Source organism: Bubalus bubalis, chromosome 7, assembly GCF_019923935.1.
Source record: "Bubalus bubalis isolate 160015118507 breed Murrah chromosome 7, NDDB_SH_1, whole genome shotgun sequence".
In the NCBI taxonomy this organism is placed as follows: domain Eukaryota; kingdom Metazoa; phylum Chordata; class Mammalia; order Artiodactyla; family Bovidae; genus Bubalus; species Bubalus bubalis.
Window position 1 is genome coordinate 46,498,796 of NC_059163.1, and position 18,772 is coordinate 46,517,567.

Here is an 18,772-nt window from a genome sequence, read left to right on the forward strand (position 1 = left end):
TGAAGAGTAGGGATTGAATCAGGTAGAATAGAGGAAGAAGTTATTGGCAACGAGGAGTTCCTAGAAAGCTGAGAGGCCAGGACAGGATATTGCATGAATCATCCATATAGATATTGAAATCTGGAGAAGGTCAGAGTTGGTGTGAAGATGATTTTGAGCAGTCAAATGCAGAGTTCCAGATACTTACAGTGCCTTTATAAACTAAAGTGTCTGTTGGTTGTTCTTTTTTTTTTTTTTCTGATTTGAAATATATGTAACAAAATTTACCATCTCAACCAGTTTTAAGTTCAGTGGTATTAAGTACATTTACAGTGTTGTGTAAGCATTACCACCATCCATCACCAAAACTTTTTCATCTTTCCAAACTGAAATTCCATATCCATTGAACAGCAACTCCCCATTCACTCCTCTCCAACCCTGGGCAGCCACCAGTCCACTTCTGACTATGACTTTGATTCCTATAGGTACCTCATATAAGTGGAATCATACAGTATTTGTCTGTATATGATTAACTTATTTCACTCAGCATAATGTTCTCAAGGTTCATCTATATTGTTATGTGTCAGAGTTTCCTTTTGAAAGATAAACAGTATTCCATTGTGTGTATATATACCATGTTTTGTTTATTCATTCATCCATCGATGGACACTTGGGTTGCATCCGTATTTTTAACTACTGTGGTTAATGCTGCTAGGAACATGGCTTACAAATACACATTTGACTCCCTGCTTTTAATTCTTTTGGGCATATACCCAGAAATGAAATTGTTGGATCATATAGTAATTCTATATTTAATTTTTTGAGGAGCTGTTACATTTTTCCATAGTAGCTCTGCTGTTTTATACATTCTTCTCAGGCTTCCCAGGTGGCTCAGTGGTAGAGAATCTATCTCCCAATGCAGAAAACACAGAAGATGTGAGTTCAGTCCTTGGCTTGGGAAGATCCCCTGGAGGAGGAAATGGCAACCCACTCCAGTATTCTTGCCTGGAGAATCCCATGGACAGTGGAGCCTGGCGGGCTACAGTTCGTAGGGTCGCAAAGAGTTGGACGGGACTAAGCAGCTGAACACCACCACCACCACCCCCACTGGCACTGCACAAGGGTGCTAGTTTCTTCATATCCTCACCAACACTCGTTATTTTCTAATTTTTTTGGTAATAGCCATATTGATAGATGTAAAGTGGTATTTCTTGGTTTTGATTTGCATTTCCCTAAGTGATGCTCAAAATTCTCCAAGCCAGGCTTCAGCAATACGTGAACTGTGAACTTCCAGATGTTCAAGCTGTTTTTAGAAAAGGCAGAGGAACCAGAGATCAAATTGCCAACATCTGCTGGATGATGGAAAAAGCAAGAGAATACCAGAAAAACATCTATTTCTGCTTTATTGACTATGCCAAAGCCTTTGACTGTGTGGATCACAATAAACTGTGGAAAATTCTGAAAGAGATGGCAATACCAGACCACCTGACCTGCCTCTTGAGAAACCCGTATGCCGGTCAGGAAGCAACAGTTAGAACTGGACATGGAACAACAGACTGGTTCCAAATAGGAAAAGGAGTACATCAAGGCTGTATATTGTCACCTTGCTTATTTAACTTACATGCAGAGTACATCATGAGAAACGCTGGACCAGAAGAAGCACAAGCTGGAATCAAGATTGCCAGGAGAAATATCAATCACCTCAGACATGCAGATGACACCACCCTTATGGCAAAAAGTGAAGGAGAACTAAAGAGCCTCTTGATGAAAGTGAAAGAGAAGAGTGAAAACGTTGGCTTAAAGCTCAACATTCAGAAAACGAAGATCATGGCATCTTGTCCCATCACTTCATGGGAAATAGATGGGGAAACAGTAGAAACAGTGTCAGACTTTATCTTTTTGGGCTCCAAAATCACTGCAGATGGTGACTGCAGCCATGAAATTAAAAGACGCTTACTCCTTGGAAGGAAAGTTATGACCAACCTAGGTAGCATATTCAAAAGCAGAGACATTACTTTGCTAACAAAGGTCCATCTAGACAAGGCTATAGTTTTTCCAGTGGTCATGTATGGATGCGAGAGTTGGACTGTGAAGAAAGCTGAGCGCCGAAGAATGGATACTTTTGAACTGTGGTGTTGGAGAAGACTCTTGAGAATCCCTTGGACTGCAAAGAGATCCAACCAGTCCATTCTAAAGGAGATCAGTCCTGGGTGTTCTTTGGAAGGAATGATGCTAAAGCTGAAATTCCAGTATTTTGGCCACCTCATGCGAAGAGTTGACTCATTGGAAAAGACTCGGATGCTGGGAGGGATTGGGGGCAGGAAGAAAAGGGGACGACAGAGGATGAGATGGCTGGATGGCATCACCGACTTGATGGACCTGAGTTTGAGTGAACTCTGGGAGTTGGTGATGGACAGGGAGGCCTGGTGTGCTGTGATTCATGGGGTCACAGAGAGTCGGACATGACTGAGCGACTGAACTGAACTGAACTGAATGATTAGTGATATTAAGTATCTTTTCATGTGTTTATTGGCCATTTATATATCTTCTTGGAAGAAATCTCTATGCAAGACTTTTGCCCATTTTTTAATTGGATTTTTTGGGTTTTTTTTTTTTTTTTTTTTTTTTTTCTTGCTGTTGAGTGGTAGGAGCTCTGTCTATATTTTGGGTATTAACTCTTTATCAAATAAATGACTTACAAATGTTTTCTTCCATTCCTTGGTGCCTTTGCACTTTGTTTATAGTGTCCTTTGATGCACTACTGTTGCCTGTGCTTTAGTGTCATATCTAAGAAATCATTGCCCAGTGCAGTGTTATAAAGCTTTCCCCCTTTTTTCCCTAAAAGTTTTATACTTTGAGTTCTAATGTTTAGATCTTTGATCCATTTTAAGTTAACTTTTATATATGGTATAAGGTAATAGTCCAACTTTATTCCTTTGCGTCTGTTGTTTCTTTCAATAGAGAAGGAAACCAAAACTTTTGGGCTATAAAAAGTAAATTTTTACTCCTTTATTACACTTCTTTATTACACAGGTACACATGCCTTGTTATGGTTGAAAACTGATTTTGGGGAGGGGAAATTAGCAAGTGATATGCTAATTTGGGACCTCTGAACTGAACCACAGAAGACATTTACTTTACTCTTGTCTCCTTAGAGCCAAGATTCTGGGTCTGATAATCGTATAAATACAGTCAGTCTCAAGGAAGCGTTGGAAAGGTTTGATCACAGCCCAACTCCTTCTGCTTCCTCCCGGAGTTCAAGAAAATCATCTCACACAGCAGTCTCAGACCCTTCCTGTGAGTACCCCAGCTTGCAAGCAGACTTCCTTTAAAGATGCCCTTCTAAATTGTTTGCATTATTGTTAGCAGCATTTTTCATCAGCTGCCACTTTCAAATGATAAGTGTTTCTATTTCTGAAATACAGTAACTTTTTCAGTGAGCAAAAGGCACATTGCTCACATTTAGCAAAGAATTAATTTATAAAGTAACCCATAAAACATGTAGGTAGTAATGTTGGTATTGGTATTTTTAATCATCCCTCAGAAAGAAAGCAAAACTATTACAGTAATTCCTTTTTTATTGATAGAACCTGTAAGTGTTCTTAGTTTGCTTTTTTGAAAGTGTTTTCTGTGTATTTTGTCTTTATGAAGACATGCATAATTGTCATTAAATTAATACCCTTTTAAATTTTTTAAAAAGAATCTAGCACTTTTATTTCTCAGAGTACTAAAAGTGTATATAATGAAAAAGGGACTTGTTTGAACTACTCGACATCTTCATGATGGGTGGAACATTAAAGTGGTTAAACATAGATTGAGATTTTAAACCTTTCCAAATATTGTGAAGGGCCTTTGTGTTAACTATTTCTTGGCATTTCCTTTATGTAGTATCCTTTAACACAAAGTTGCAGATCTCCAGAGTTTATTCATTGTGCTTATCTGAAACTATGCCCACTAATTAATAACTCCCCATTCCCCACTCTTCCCCCCCTCCCACCCCCGGCCTTGGCAGTTACCATTGTCCTCTTTGTTTCAATGAGTTTGACTATTTTAAATAACCTCATACCATTATGAGATACTTGTTTTTTCTGTCATTGCCTATTTCATTTAGCATAATGGCCTAAAGTTTCATTCATGTAACATATTGTAGAATGTCCTTCCTTTTTCAGGATGAATAGTAGTATTTCATTGTATGTATATATCACATTTTATTAATCCTTTCACCTGTCAACAGACATTTAGATTGTCTCCATACCTTGGCTATTGTGAATGATACTGCAGTGAACATTGGAATGCTAATATCTCTTCAAGATGCTGACTTTAATTTTTTTTTATAAATACTCAGAAGTGGGATTTCTAGTTCATATATGGTAGTTCTAATCTTAATTTTTTTGAAAAACAGCCATACTGTTTCCACAGTATCTGTATCGTTTCCTGTCCCCATCAACAGTGCGCAAGGTTTCCACACCTTCACACAAGTTCTCACCAACACTTGTCTTTAGATTTTTTTTTTTGAACAGTTTAAAAGGGTTTTTTTTTAGTTGATTTACAATGTGATTTTTTGATAGTAACCATTCTTTAGAGGTAGAGGTGATATTTCATTGTGGTTTTGATTTGCATTTCCCTGATGTTTAGTGGAGTATTGAGTATTATTTCACATACTGGCTGGCCATCTCTGTGTCATGTTTGAGTAAATATCTATTCAAGTCCTTAGGCCATTTTTAAATTAATTTATTGCTTTTTTCTATTATAGAATTGTAGGGGTAGTAACCATTTTATATTTGAAATTTTCCTATTTCAGATGTTTTCTTTATCCTTAAAAAAGAGGTAATTAAAATAAATCATCTTGTTGTCATAGACGTCACTTTTATTGAATAATTTAGAAAAACAACTCTAAAATTTACAGACCACTTTTATTCACTGGAAAGCATTTTGAGATTGATCTTTGGAAATTGTATTTTTCAAGTACTAATGCTATTCTGTTTCTGTTGACCAACCTTAGCTACACCAACAAAGATCCCAACAGATACTAGCACTCCTCCCAGACAACATTTACCAGCTCATGAGAAGATGGCACAAAGGAGGTCATCATTTAGTAGTCAGGTAAACTCTTCAGATAGTATGTTGCTGAATAAAGATTTATTAAAAGGGGTGGGGGGAATCATCTAAATATTCATAAATTCATTTATTCATTATCCCTTTCTATGAAATTCAAAATAGTTGTTGATATATAACACTTACTCAAGGTCTTCATTTTTTTGTGAAGTAGTAGTCAAACATACAAGTCCTTTTGAATATTTTTCAGACAAAATGTTAGATTTTTTTTTATAATTATGGAAAGCTGATAATTTAGAGCCATTTTATGTCTAATTTCAAATACCAATCACTTTCAATAAAGTCCAGGCAACTCTTATTGAGAGCCCATGCAAGATAATGTGACAGATGCCTTGAAAGATAAAAAGATAAATAGGGACTAAGTATTTCCAGTTTAGAGGGAGAGACAGGCCTATGCTCATTTAAATGTATGAGGCTCATCTAAAAGCTGTAATTCAGTTATGAAGACGCCATGGTGGTATTTCTGCTGGGAGTATTCATGTATGAAAATGGTTGTCACCTAGTGTTATTTTTTATTTTGCTTCTAGTCTATAAATTCCCAGACTGTTGGTCAGTCATTAACACAGCCTGTGATGTCTCAATCTGCAAATTTACCAGTTCCGCATGGCATGTCCCAGGTATTTTTATTTGTTTCCGTTAAATATTTTTAAATTACAAATAGTCTTTAAGCTACTAGTGGGGCTTCCCTCATAGCTCAGTCAGTAAAGAATCCACCTGCAATGCAGGAGACCCCAGTTCGATTCCTGGGTCAGGAAGATCTGTTGGAGAAGGGATAAGCTACCCATTCTAGTATTCTTGGGCTTCCCTTGTGGCTCAGCTGATAAAGAATCCGCCTGCAGTGTGGGAGACCTGGGTTTGATCCCTGGGTTGGGAAGATCTCCTGGAAAAGGGAACAGCTACCCACTCCAGTATTCTGGCCTGGAGAATTTCATGGACTGTATAGTCCATGGGGTTGCAAAGAGTCGGACACAGTTGAGTGACTTTCACTTTCAAGCTACTAGAGATTTTTTAAAATACAGATGCAGTAAATCTCAATTGTGGACGTTTAGAATACCTGGAGATTTTTTTGATTGTCAGTGAATTTGGTGTGCCGCTGGTACTTTAGTTGTCTTTTAGGGTTCATAACAGTTTTGCACAACAAAAAGCTATCCTGATTAATCCCTATTGAGAAATACTGTGGTGGCTCAGAAGGTAAAGAATCTGCCTGCAGTACGGAAGACCTGGGTTTGATCTCTAGATCAGGAAGATTTCCTGGTGAAAGGAGTGGCTATGCACTACAGTATTCTTGCCTGGAGAATTCCGTGGACAGAGAATCCTAGAGGTCTATAGTCCATGGGGTCACAAAGAGTTGGACATGACTGAGTGGCTAACACTTTCACTTTCCATAGAAAAATATTAAAGATGAAATGTAGTTCATTTTGTTCTTCCCATGGATATTGGAAGAATTGAGTAATTTTATTCATATGTTTATATATAAGCCATTTATTAAGCTCCTTATATTATCAGATATTGCAGGTGCTGGCAATGCAAATTTATCTATACTAAGAAACTTTATTACATCTAGAGGGAATGATAGATAACTACAAATAGTCTATGCTCAAGGTCTAAAGCTTGACACGTGAGCACATTAGATGGACTCTCAGTTGCAGACTGAGGAAGTGAGAGAACTTTCTGGAAGAATTGTTACTTGGGCTGAGTCCCCAAGGAGGCTTAAATATAAAAGTTAGCAAGACAAAGGAGAGGTATTACAGAAGTGACACTTTTGATTATAACTTCGCAACTTTTAATTTATCACTGCACTCAGTGCCTCAGACAAATGAAAAATACTAAGTTGTGCTAGAAATAATCCGAAATTGTGTTTTGTTTGATGTTGAAGCTATCTCTACATTGTCTTAATTTCAAATAATATTAATATTGCTGCTGCTGCTAAGTCGCTTCAGTCATATCCGACTCTGTGCTACCCCATAGACGGCAGCCCACCAGACTCCCCTGTCCCTGGGATCCTCCAGGCAAGAACACTGGAGTGGGTTGCCATTTCCTTCTCTAATGCATGAAAGTGAAAAGTGAAAGTCAAGTCACTCAGTCGTGTCTGACTCCTAGCGACCCCATGGACTGCAGCCTACCAGGCTCCTCTGTCCATGGGATTTGCCAGGCAAGAGTACTGGAGTGCATTGCCATTGCCTTCTCTGATATTAACACTAGGTATCTAAAAATACCTTTATCTTATATGGTTGTTACTTAAATTGTGCTTAGCTGCTCAGTCAAGTCCGACTCTTTGCGACCCCATGGACTATAGCCTACCAGAGTCCTCTGTCCATGTGGCTCTCCAGGCAAGAGTACTGGAGTGGGTTGCCATGCCCTCCTTCAGGGGATTTTCCCAACCCAGGGATTGAACCCAGGTCTCCTGCATTGCAGGTGGATCCTTTACCATCTGAGCCACCAGACATATATAATTATATATTATGATACTTGTATAGATATATTGATATTGCTGTAAACTGTCATAATCTAAATAACAATCTAATTGTCATAATCTTGACTTTTAGCAGCATATAACTGTGTAAGGTATTTATAGCAGCACTATATTATTAAATAGTGTCTGGAGTTCCAGTAGTTTTTATCAGCACTGAGTCCTCAAATACGTATTCAAATCTCATTTCATTCAGTGATAAAGGCAAACACTGTTCCTCTTAGTTCTATGATATTATTTCCCATTATTCTGCTTTCTGTGTTTATTTTTATTTTCTTATTTGTATTTAATAGAAATTCTTCAAGTGGTGACAGTATAATGTTTACCTAAAGGTATAAATAACTTTAGGATACAATATATTTATATGATATAAACATAAAATTTCAAATAATAAAAAAGGCATGAGGATATTAAATTTGTAATGTTTTTTCATATCTAGTGTAATCTGATGTTTGATCTGGTTATTGTTAACTTCAGAAGTCAGAGTTGTATACTTTGAAAAGTAATGTTCAGTATTCTCAAAACAAACTTTTGAAGATAGGGTAAAAAAGCTTTTTGGGGTGTCATTTGCTTTTACATGCATTGTAGGAGATTCTTAAGACAGATTTCCAATGAAGTGAAATTCTTTCTGCTTTTATATTGCATTCTGTGGTGAATATTCCTGGAAATAAGTAAATAAGCCTATTTAAACTTAAGTGGTGAATCACTAAATGTGCTTAGTTTCAAGCAGTAGTAAATAGAAGTTGTCTATAACTCAAGTGAAGCAGATATAAGTGCGATTGAAAACCTTACTCTGTAAGCAGAATAACTGTGCTTTTATTTGCATATGCAGCATTCACTTATAATCGCTTAGTCTTTAAAAGCCTAGGTTTTTGTATTTGAGAACAATTTGTTGAAAATTTTATGGTTGGTTAGTCTGTCAGATTTTTAACTTTCTAATGACCTACACAAAGAGGACATTCTTGGGATGACAGAATTTTATGTGAATAACTCTAGGTGCAGACTACTTTTTCATTTGTTAAAAGATCAGGACTGAAGTTCTGTAACTTTTTCTATCAAGTAGTAGCACCACAGTAGGAACTTAGGTCTTTAAAAGCCAGTGTTACAAAGTCATCTTATAATCAGTCAAGCTCTAGTCAGAAGCTGGATGAGAAATTTGAACAGGGATGGTATAAAAAACTATTAACTGGTAACAGAGATTAACTACTGAGAGCACTTAAGGGAATTCAAAAGGATACAGGAAAGACCAGTGTAGAGAGCAGCCACTAAAGGTAAGTGAAAGGGAGAGTTGCCAAGGGGGAACAGCTCAGAAGACTCCTTCAACTCTCCTAAACTGCTCCTCCAGGCCAAGCTGAGACTCACGTCCCATTGGAGCTGCTGTGGCTATATCCACTGGATGGTACACAGGTTCACTGAAATGCCACAGACTTGGCTGGGGAGCGAGCAGCCACTTGCTGGGATATCAGTAAAATTTGCTGGGAAGCTGCCCACTAGCAAGCCAGTGAGACTTGCTGGAAAGCTAGCTGCTGGTTGCTGATGACACTCAGTAGGATGCTACCTGCTAGCATAAGAACACGAAGGAAAAGCACTAGAACCAGAGAGGTTACCCATTCTCCCTTTACAGTATCCCTCCACATCATCATTGACATGACTGCTGGTGCCTGCTGATTAAGGAGAAACATTTATAGGGTCCAGCTCTAGTACCACAAAGCTGAGCCAGGATAGGTGAATTAGGTGTTGAGAAGCAATAAATTAGTAACTGGCACGACATTCTTAATTCGTGATATACTGCTTGCATTTCACATTTTACAATTATGAGAAGTGATTGTAAAATAATGTTATACTTTTTCCATCCATGATACTTAAGTTTCAGTTCTCAGCTCAGTTAGGAGCCATGCAGCATCTCAAAGACCAATTGGAGCAACGGACTCGGATGATAGAGGCGAATATTCATCGGCAACAAGAAGAACTAAGAAAAATTCAAGAACAGCTTCAAATGGTCCATGGTCAAGGGCTGCAGGTAAGTTACTACATTTGATTACAAACAAAGCATGCCGTTTGTATTTTGGCTTCTTAGGAAATTGACTCTTCTTAATAAAAAGTGGGATCCAAAAGATATGGTTCATCCATTTAGTTCAGTAAATACTCATTGGTTATCTACCCATTATGATTGCATTTACAGTCGCTAAAGATAATTGATTCCTAAGAGTGTTTCCATCAGCATTTTTGTTTCTCCAGATTAGAGTCATCTTTTAGCAGTCTAATTATTAGTAAGCTTAAATTCCCATAATATCAAAATAATACTTTACATAGACTTTTAGGTATATGTAGGTACAGAATTTAAAATTAATCATCAGTAATTTTTTGAATAACTTACTGGTAGGTATGATTCAAATTATAGTCTTATAATGGTCAACCAACAGGGCCAAAGTTATGTCTATCTGATGCAACTAGGACCTTGGTAAAAACTTCAAGTGAAAACCACTTCTCCCTAATGCCATAAATTATAAATGATGAGTGATACAGAGCTTCCAATCCACAGACCTTTGAGTAGCTGAGTTAGGGTAACGGTAGCATATATAATAATCCTCAACATGTAAAGTATCAAGCAAGTAGAGGTTTTGAAATTTATAACACTTTTCCTGACAATTAGAAACATGATTAGGGGTTAGGATGATTGAAAGAATGAAAATGAGTATCATGTTTTATTCAGTAATTACTTATTGCTCATTGTTGATTCAGAATGACTTAGTCTTCTCATTACTTGCTTTTAAAACTTAATTTTTAGCTATTTTTGCTAAAAATGCTCTCATTTTTTTTAATTTAAAAAGATCATTTTAATGTAATCTTTATTTTTAAAGATGTTTTTGCAACAGTCAACCCCTGGATTGAATTTTGGTTCTGTTCAACTTTCTTCTGGAAATTCAACTAATATCCAGCAGCTTGCACCTATAAATATGCAAAGCCAGGTTGTTCAAACTAACCAGATTCAAAGTGGAATGAATACTGGACACATTGGCACAACTCAGCATATGATACAACAGCAGACTTTACAAAGTACATCAAGTCAGGTAACGTTATTGAGTACAGTGAGCTAGGGAATGTTCAGTGATTGAAATGTGTGGTATTGCTAAAACAAAGACAAAAGCTTCATTTTGTACAATACCATATGTAAAACTTTAATAGTAATAATTAGAAACTATAGTATTGAGAGTGATAAAGTATTTTGTGCAAAATTATTCTTAAATTGTTGAATGTTGAATGCTTCCTGTATTTCAACATTTAGAAAATTTTTGAGTTTGCTTGAAATGAATATACAAACTACTTCTGTGTGTGGGAAAAAAAAAAGAAAGTTGCAGGATTCTGACCAGGATATATGTTACCATATGTAAAGAATGTATTTTGTTAGGGCAGTGATGGCTTAATTAACATTCTGGGAAATTTCGGTAATTGACATGCATCTGTGATTGTAAATCTCAAGACTTGGAATGAAATACATAAAAATGTCAAATGTCAAAAAAAAAAAAATGTCAAATGTCAGTTACTTTGGGTGTTTAGTAGTTCTTCATGTATATTTTATGTCATCCTTGTTAAGATCATGCTCCTTTTCAAAAATCATAGCTTACCTTCCAGCAAGATATTGAAGACTAATTCATTCTCAGATACTGCAAGTTATTCCTTGATGGTTCATTTTCTCCCAGAGTAGTATGTTCTGCCACTTCTTTTTCTTTCATGTCAACTATTGTTAGAATGATTAGTAGTAGAAGCATACTTCCTGAATAAATTTTTTTCTATTTGTAAAATCTTCTGTTTTCTAGCAGAGTCAACAGAATGTACTGAGCGGGCACAGTCAACAAACATCTCTTCCCAGTCAGACGCAGAGCACTCTTACAGCCCCACTCTACAACACTATGGTGATTTCTCAGCCGGCGGCCGGAAGCATGGTCCACATCCCATCGAGTTTGCCCCAAAACAGTTCCCAGAGTGCTGCAGTAACTACATTCACTCAGGACAGACAGATCAGGTAGTTGTCATGTTTCCAAAGATGTCAGTTGTTTGATTATAAAACAATACTTGGATTTTTTAAATGAGATTTTAATTTATTGCTCACTCTAGAATTTGAAATAAAAACAATGTATCCTTGTTGAAGTACTTTATAATAAAAGAGTAATAGCAAATTTTATTTCATTTTATTTCATATTCAAAAATGTGCTAACATATGGTAGAATCCAAATTCTACACAAGTTTTATGATAGGTTTTGTCTGTATCACTATAAAACTTGTTTATCGTTGCAATATAGCCGCTCGTGTTGTCAGTGTAGTAGCAGTGGTGAAGGTGTTTGCTACCATAGTTTATACGTGTTATGGACTAAGTTTAGCTCACCTTTCTTGAGTTTTGTTAAGTACTGTACTAAATGCTCAAAGTATATTATCTCATTTAATTCTTATTTAAAAAAAAAAAAAGTGTGAGGGTCTTTATTTCCCAGGAAAGAATAAAAAATTTGGTCAAGGGTCTGAAGCTGTGAAGGGAGTAAAGAAGGGGATCTGAATTCAAAACTGGGTGTCTGATTTCAGAGCTCAAGTGCTTAAACATATACTATACTAAAGTTTTATGGGCAATTCTAGAAAAAAATCGCTTTCTGTGACTAATTTTAGTCTTCCAAATAGCTGACCTAGAAATAGATATTTAAAAAAAAATAACCTTTTCAAATATTTAGTAAGAAAGATATCTTTCAAAACTATAGGATTTCTGTAGTCTTAAAAATTACATTTTAAATGCATTTTATTTTTTTTATTTTAGTGTAATATAAGTAGACTGCTGCTTTTATAATAAAATCTTGCTGTTGTATTAGACTTTGTAGTAGATTTTATTGAAACCCTATTAATAATTTCCAGAGGGGTGAGGAAGCTGCTGGATTGCAGAAGCAATAAGATCAGAGAGAAACTCACTGCTGCTTTTTGAAACTCAGTTCCTTCAAGTTAAAAAGTCCAGCTTTTGAAGGAAGTGTTATGAATATACTCCATAGAAATATTATAAAGGACTAGATTTAAAGCCCAAGGTAAAATCCATTAGCATAGAATGTTGACATAAATTTTAGAGGACACAGTTCAGCAATTATTTGTAGACAGCTGTTTTTTGAAGGGGGAAAAACAACTTCAGCAAATATTTGAATGCCTGCTTTATGAGTATGGCACATTCTTTATCCCAGAAAAGATCGGACTAGTCAAAGCTGTAGAAAGGTGAATAAATCAGTATTATTTGCTGTGATAAATACTTAGTAGATTTTCGAAAAGGAGGAAGTGAGCAGTTTTATGGGGTGAGGCAAGCAAGTGAAGAGAGGAGTGTGGTCAGGGAAAATTTCAGGGAGGAGATATTTGGCCTGTGTCTTAAGCGCATTGCTTTAGATATGTGTGTAGCAGGGAGTCACACACAGTAGGGTATTTAGGCAGAGGGAGCAGTGTATACAAAGAAAAAAGTTAAAGCCAAAGTAAATTGCAGGATGTCTTTTGGTGCCAGAGAGGAATGAGATATTCTCATACTTAGCAGTGAGTAGTTGGGCAATTCAGATACTAAATTCTTTTAAGATTACAGAGAAATTAGTGCTTAGCACTTCTGTGATTAAGCCACTTTGTAACGTTATTTGTTTGTAAATTTTTCATTATATATGCTTTTGCATTAAATAATACCTTTAATCCTAAAGTACATAATATACAACACTTTATTTTTAAGATTTGGCATGGATTCAAAATAGAATTGTTTTGTCTTGTGGAACATTTAAACTGTTAGCATAAATATGCTAAGTGTAGTTATAATTATCTACCTTAAAACAGGTTGTAATTGCAGTTAGGTCATGTTAAATCTACAGTAGAGTCTTATCTCGATTTCCTCACTGTAGTGACCAATGTTAGAAACTAACTTTATCTCATAGAAAAGGCAGATAGAAATGATATTTTTCCCTGAAGAGGCATTGTTTTTTGTTGTTCTTTTATTAAAGACTGTGGAAGCATGAAGGTTGTGGGTGGGAGGGAATATTAGTGAATTGTAATACAGTGGGTACTATGCCTGTTGATAAATTTGTAAATTGAGGGTACTTTTATATGCTGTTAGAATGTTATTTAGTTTTGAAACATAAATGTCATTTATGCTTATAAGACACAACTTACAATGTAAACATCTATAAACTTAGAAGTCTTTTTAAAAAAATTCCTTTAGGACAGGTTTATTTTCATTAGCAAAATGAACCATGTGTCACATATATCTAACTCCCAAGTACCTAGTAGTTTGTGTTTTTTTTATTTTTTATCTAGGGAAAGCAGGCTAGATTTATTAAAAAACTATAAAAGGTTACAATATAAATCAAACAAAATTAGTTGTTAAAAGTTAAGTGACTCATATGTATCCAAATTCTGACCAAATAAAGACAATCCAATGCATTGGAAGAATATTCTATGGCTCAAGGAGCAGATAGCAATAAACAGAAATGTCAATACAGAAACCACATATACAAATCTACAGTTTTAATGTAACAACAAATCATAAGTACATGTGTTAGCTATCTTTCTTTAACATTAAAGTAGTAGTATATGTTTCATTTTCTGTAAAAACATATGTAATGCATAAAACCTTTAATCCCATGTAATATAGTCTAAGAAGTGTGAACCATGTAGTATGTTAAGGTTTTCTTATGTGAAGATATACATTTCAGTCTATTATCACAAGCATTGTAAAGGTGGCCCACAAAAATGTATATCGTTTGCAACTGTATATAGAGAACAAACCACCCAGAAATTAGTATTTCTTATTAATCTTACTGAGTGGTATTAAAGTGGCCTGCCTGAAAGGGCAAATTACTTATCTGCAAGCTTAAAATAGCAGAGATCAATGTATATTAAATAATACATGAGTGAAAAAAATATACAATGTACAATAGCAGGAGGTTACAAAACTGAATACTGTGTAAAAGATTTATTAGTCTGTACAAGTTTGTACCAAGATTTTCACTGCAACAGTATTTTTCCATACACATCGAAATCTGGAAGCAATATGCCTTTTTCAAATTATAGTTTAGTGTTTTTTTTCCCCAGCCCTCAAAACACAGAAATATGTTTTTGAATATCAACTAGTCATTTATGGAAGTCATAAGATACAGATATTCATTAACATTACACAAGCTATAATTGAAGTACCGGAACAAACACCACCAACATTTATGGGAAAAGGTGTTGGTTTTAAAGGTGATAAGTGCTACATGAGTTACACAAACATACTACTCCTGTCCTTCTGAAACCAAAATGGGGGAATCTTATTGCGATTCTGTCAAATACCACACAACCCAAAATGCTGCACAGAGGCTCATGAAGCCATGTACACATCACAGAATTAAAACTCCAGCTAAGCAACGAGCTACTCCTCAAGTCAAGGAAGACCAAACTTCTTTAACATATTAATGCTACTTCAGAAGTATCGTCAGAACAAACGGGGATTTAATTATAAATTGGCCTCGACCACATCCTGCAAAGAGGATTTTGCTTAGTACTAAAGAGAATCCATCAGCGAACATCCTAGGAAAGCTGTGGAATCATGCTCTTTGTTATTCCTGAAGGGAAATCTGCCAGGTTTGATGACATCTGTTTATCTCCCAGTGGTCCTGGGAGTTCTACGATACCAATTAATTCAGTAATTGATAAGTATTTAAGCGAAAAAGAGACCAAAACTAGACCTTGTATCAACATATACTAGAGAGGTGGATTTTTAAAAAATCACATGATGAATGTAAATCATAAAATCAAATGTACTTATAAAGGTACACCTATTTTATGTTACATAAAAAACTGCAGACTGCAAACTGTGCATGCTTACGTTTTACCTGGAAAAGTCAATGAGTGGGCTTTCTCACAAATATTTACTGCCATGATACAAAACAAATATGTGCAAACTTCAAGGTCCCTAAAATAGCAGTTAAGAGAGTTTATATACAGAAAGATGACATTATCTGATCAAATACGCAAGAGATGGCGTTTCCCAGAGTTTATAACACAGAACAGTAACCACCACACGCTCCGCCTCCTTGGCCTTCTTCCCTGTGTGTCAGCTTGACTCCTTTATTCTGGTTCTCACTTTCCCACAGTCCAGGGGTCTGAATGATCTTTTCAACAAGTTCCTCAAAAGCACACTGTACACCATCACAGGTTTTTGCACTTGCCTCTATAAATAACATGGAATGCTTTCATGCAAATTTCAGGCCTTCATTTCTATCAACTTCACGATTTTCCTTATCAATTTTATTTCCAACTAGCATGTTTACTATGTCATTTCTCGTGCAGTATGTTTCCAACTCATTTAACCAATTATCCAGTTTAACAAAGGTGTCTCTTCTTGTGACATCATAAACTAATATAACACCCTGTGCACCTCTATAATAGCTGGGAGTTAATGTTCAGAACCTTTCTTGACCAGCAGTATCCCATATTGCAAGTTTTGCCTTATTTCCGTCCACTGAAATTGTTTTCACCTTAAAATCAACACCTATTGTTGCTGCAAGTTCTGGATCAAAAGTATCATCTGTGAACCTCAAGAGCAGGCTGGACTTGCCCACGCCGCTCTCGCCGATGATGAGGATCTTCAGGGTGGTCAGCACGTCCTCGTCCATCCTGACCCTGCTCCGCACCTCGAGCAGCTGGCCGCCCCTTCCGCTCCTCAGCCCTTCCCCCCTAGTAGTTTTATAAAAAGAAAAAAGTTGATATTTTTAACAGATTAAAAATTTTTTGCATGCGTGCATTACATTCTTTTTTATTGTGGTGAAATACACATAACAAAGGACTCACTGTGTTAACCATTTTCACATGTGCAGTTCATTGACATACGAGCAGGTTGGCACCATTGTGACAGTCACTACCATCAATCTCCAGAAAGTTTTTCTTCTTCCCAAACTAAAAATCTATATTAATCAGACAATATGCATTCCTCTTCCCCCAACTCTTAGAAACCACCATTCTACTTTCTAAGCACGTAAGTCTGTGAGTTTGACTACTCTAGGTACTGTATGTAAATGGAATCACATAATGTATGTCTTTTCTACCTGGCTTATTTCACTTGCCATAATGTCTTCCAGGTTCAGCCATGTTATAGCATGCATCAGAATTTCCTTCCTCTTTAAGGCTAAGTGTTATTCAGTTGTAATGTATATAACACATTTTGTTGACCCATTTGTCTACTGATGGACACTTTTGAAAATTGTGAATAGCTATAAACATTGGTGTGCAACTGTTTGAGTCCCTATTTTCCATTCTTTTGAGTATATGTACAGAAATGGAATTGCTGGATCATATGGTTGTTACATTTTTATTTGATGAAAGACCACCATACTGTTTTCCATAATGGACAAACCACTTTATATTCCCATCAACAGTGCACAGAAGTTCCAGTTTCTGCACATCCTTGTCAACACAATTACTATGTTTGATAGTAGCCATCCTAATGAATGTGATGTGGTATCTCATAGTGGTTTTGATTTGCATTTCTCTAATGATTAGTCATATTAAGCATCTTTTCAGTGCTTATTGACCAGTTGTATATAGTGTGAAGAAATATCATTTAGGACCCGTGGCGGTTTTTTAATCACATTGTTTGTTGCTGTGTTGTAGTATTGCTTTATATTTTCTAGTTACTAATCCCTTACCAGATCCATGATTTGTAAATATTTTCTCCCACTCTGGAGTGCCCTTTTACTGTGTTGGTAGTGTCCCTTGCTACATAAAAAATTTTAAATTTGTTTTTCAGTTTATCTATTTTTTCTTTTGTTGTGTATGCTTTTAATGTCATAACCTAAGAAATTATTGCCCAATCCAGTGTCATGAAACTTTCTCCCTGTGTTTTATTCTAAGAGTTTCAGTTTTCGACATTTATGCTTATTAAGTCTTTAATCCATTTTGAGTTAATTTTTATATAATTTTTATATGATGTAAAGGTCAAATTTCATTCTTTTGCATGTGGATATCAAAAAAAGAGTTTGTATTTTTGTTTGTGATTGCTTCATTTTGCTCTGTACATTTCTGTTTCACTGGTATCCCAAAGGGAATCTTTAAAAACATGAAACAAAATTGGAACATATGGCTTTTAAAAAGCTAAATTGGTAATATCATGGATATTGTCTTAGAGAAATATTCAGCCCACTGCCTTTCATAGTGTACACTTGTACTTCTGACTCCCCTTCCCTTTCTTTCCTCTTAACAGATTTTCTCAAGGTCAGCAACTTGTGACCAAATTAGTAACCGCTCCTGTAGCCTGTGGGGCGGTCATGGTACCTAGCGCGATGCTTATGGGTCAGGTAGTGACTGCCTACCCCACCTTTGCTCCACAACCTCCGCAGTCGCAGACACTGTCAGTCACGCAGCAGCAGCAGAGTTCCCAGGAACAGCCGCTCCCTTCAGTTCAGCAACCATCTCAGGCTCAGCTGACTCAACCACCGCAGCAGTTTTTACAGGTAATTCTCCCTGGGAAGAATGTCCCAAATGTGTTTACCTTTTTATAGTGAAATTAGGGATTAAATGAACAGTTCTGTAAATGAGCTGAAAAATCTGCAAAAACTTACTGTACAACTTAAATTTCTATAAAGACAGAAAGCTTATCCCAGTTGGCTACTTTTTCTTCTCTTAGGAAACTTTTAGTACTGCTATGGAAATACCTAGTTATCTAAATTGGTGGATACAATATGTGGCTGCTTCCTACCCATATCAAGGCAATTTACAGAGAGCTCTCTCTGGCTAGAGTTTCTGGAACTCAAGCAAAAGCACTTTTCTCTCTTCTTATTACCCTAGGGGCCCATCAAGCTGTACTCTCTACAGATCCTGAGTATTGAAAGGGTTTTTTGTTTTTTTTTTAAATTACTTTAGGCATTATGTTAAATTCTTGAATTAAATTTTATAACTTTTTTATTATAAATTAATATTGGAAGAAAAATACTGTGACGGCACAGGCTGTTCTGAGATTGAGTTACTGCTGCACCACATGCTGTGTGAACTTCAGCAGTTTACTTAACTTGCTCAGATCCATTTTCTTCATCTATGATATGGAGAGGCTAGTCGTTCATATCTCATGAGTAAGATGCATGTGAATCACTGAGCCTAGAATAAGGTATATACTTAAACACCTTATAAGTATAACTTGCCTTCATAAATGACCACTATCTTGAATAATGTAATAGATAC

The 18,772-nt window shown here is 36.1% G+C and overlaps 1 protein-coding gene and 1 pseudogene across 11 annotated transcripts in view; one reads left to right on the forward strand and one right to left on the reverse strand.

Annotated features, from left to right (window-relative positions):
- CLOCK (clock circadian regulator) overlaps positions 1-18,772 on the forward strand; it is a 121,867-nt gene that overhangs the window by 93,463 nt on the left and 9,632 nt on the right. For 9 of the 11 annotated variants that reach the window (XM_044945872.2, XM_006058323.4, XM_025290043.3 and 6 more), the window contains 7 exons: positions 3,135-3,276; positions 4,982-5,082; positions 5,622-5,711; positions 9,432-9,584; positions 10,426-10,635; positions 11,383-11,588; positions 17,799-18,048. In XM_044945872.2, the coding sequence (XP_044801807.1) occupies positions 3,135-3,276; positions 4,982-5,082; positions 5,622-5,711; positions 9,432-9,584; positions 10,426-10,635; positions 11,383-11,588; positions 17,799-18,048 (1,152 nt within the window). The remainder of the gene's footprint in view (positions 1-3,134; positions 3,277-4,981; positions 5,083-5,621; positions 5,712-9,431; positions 9,585-10,425; positions 10,636-11,382; positions 11,589-17,798; positions 18,049-18,772) is intronic. The other 2 variants (XM_006058326.4, XM_025290044.3) reach the window with 2 other exon arrangements.
- LOC102413689 lies at positions 14,069-16,228 on the reverse strand (annotated as a pseudogene).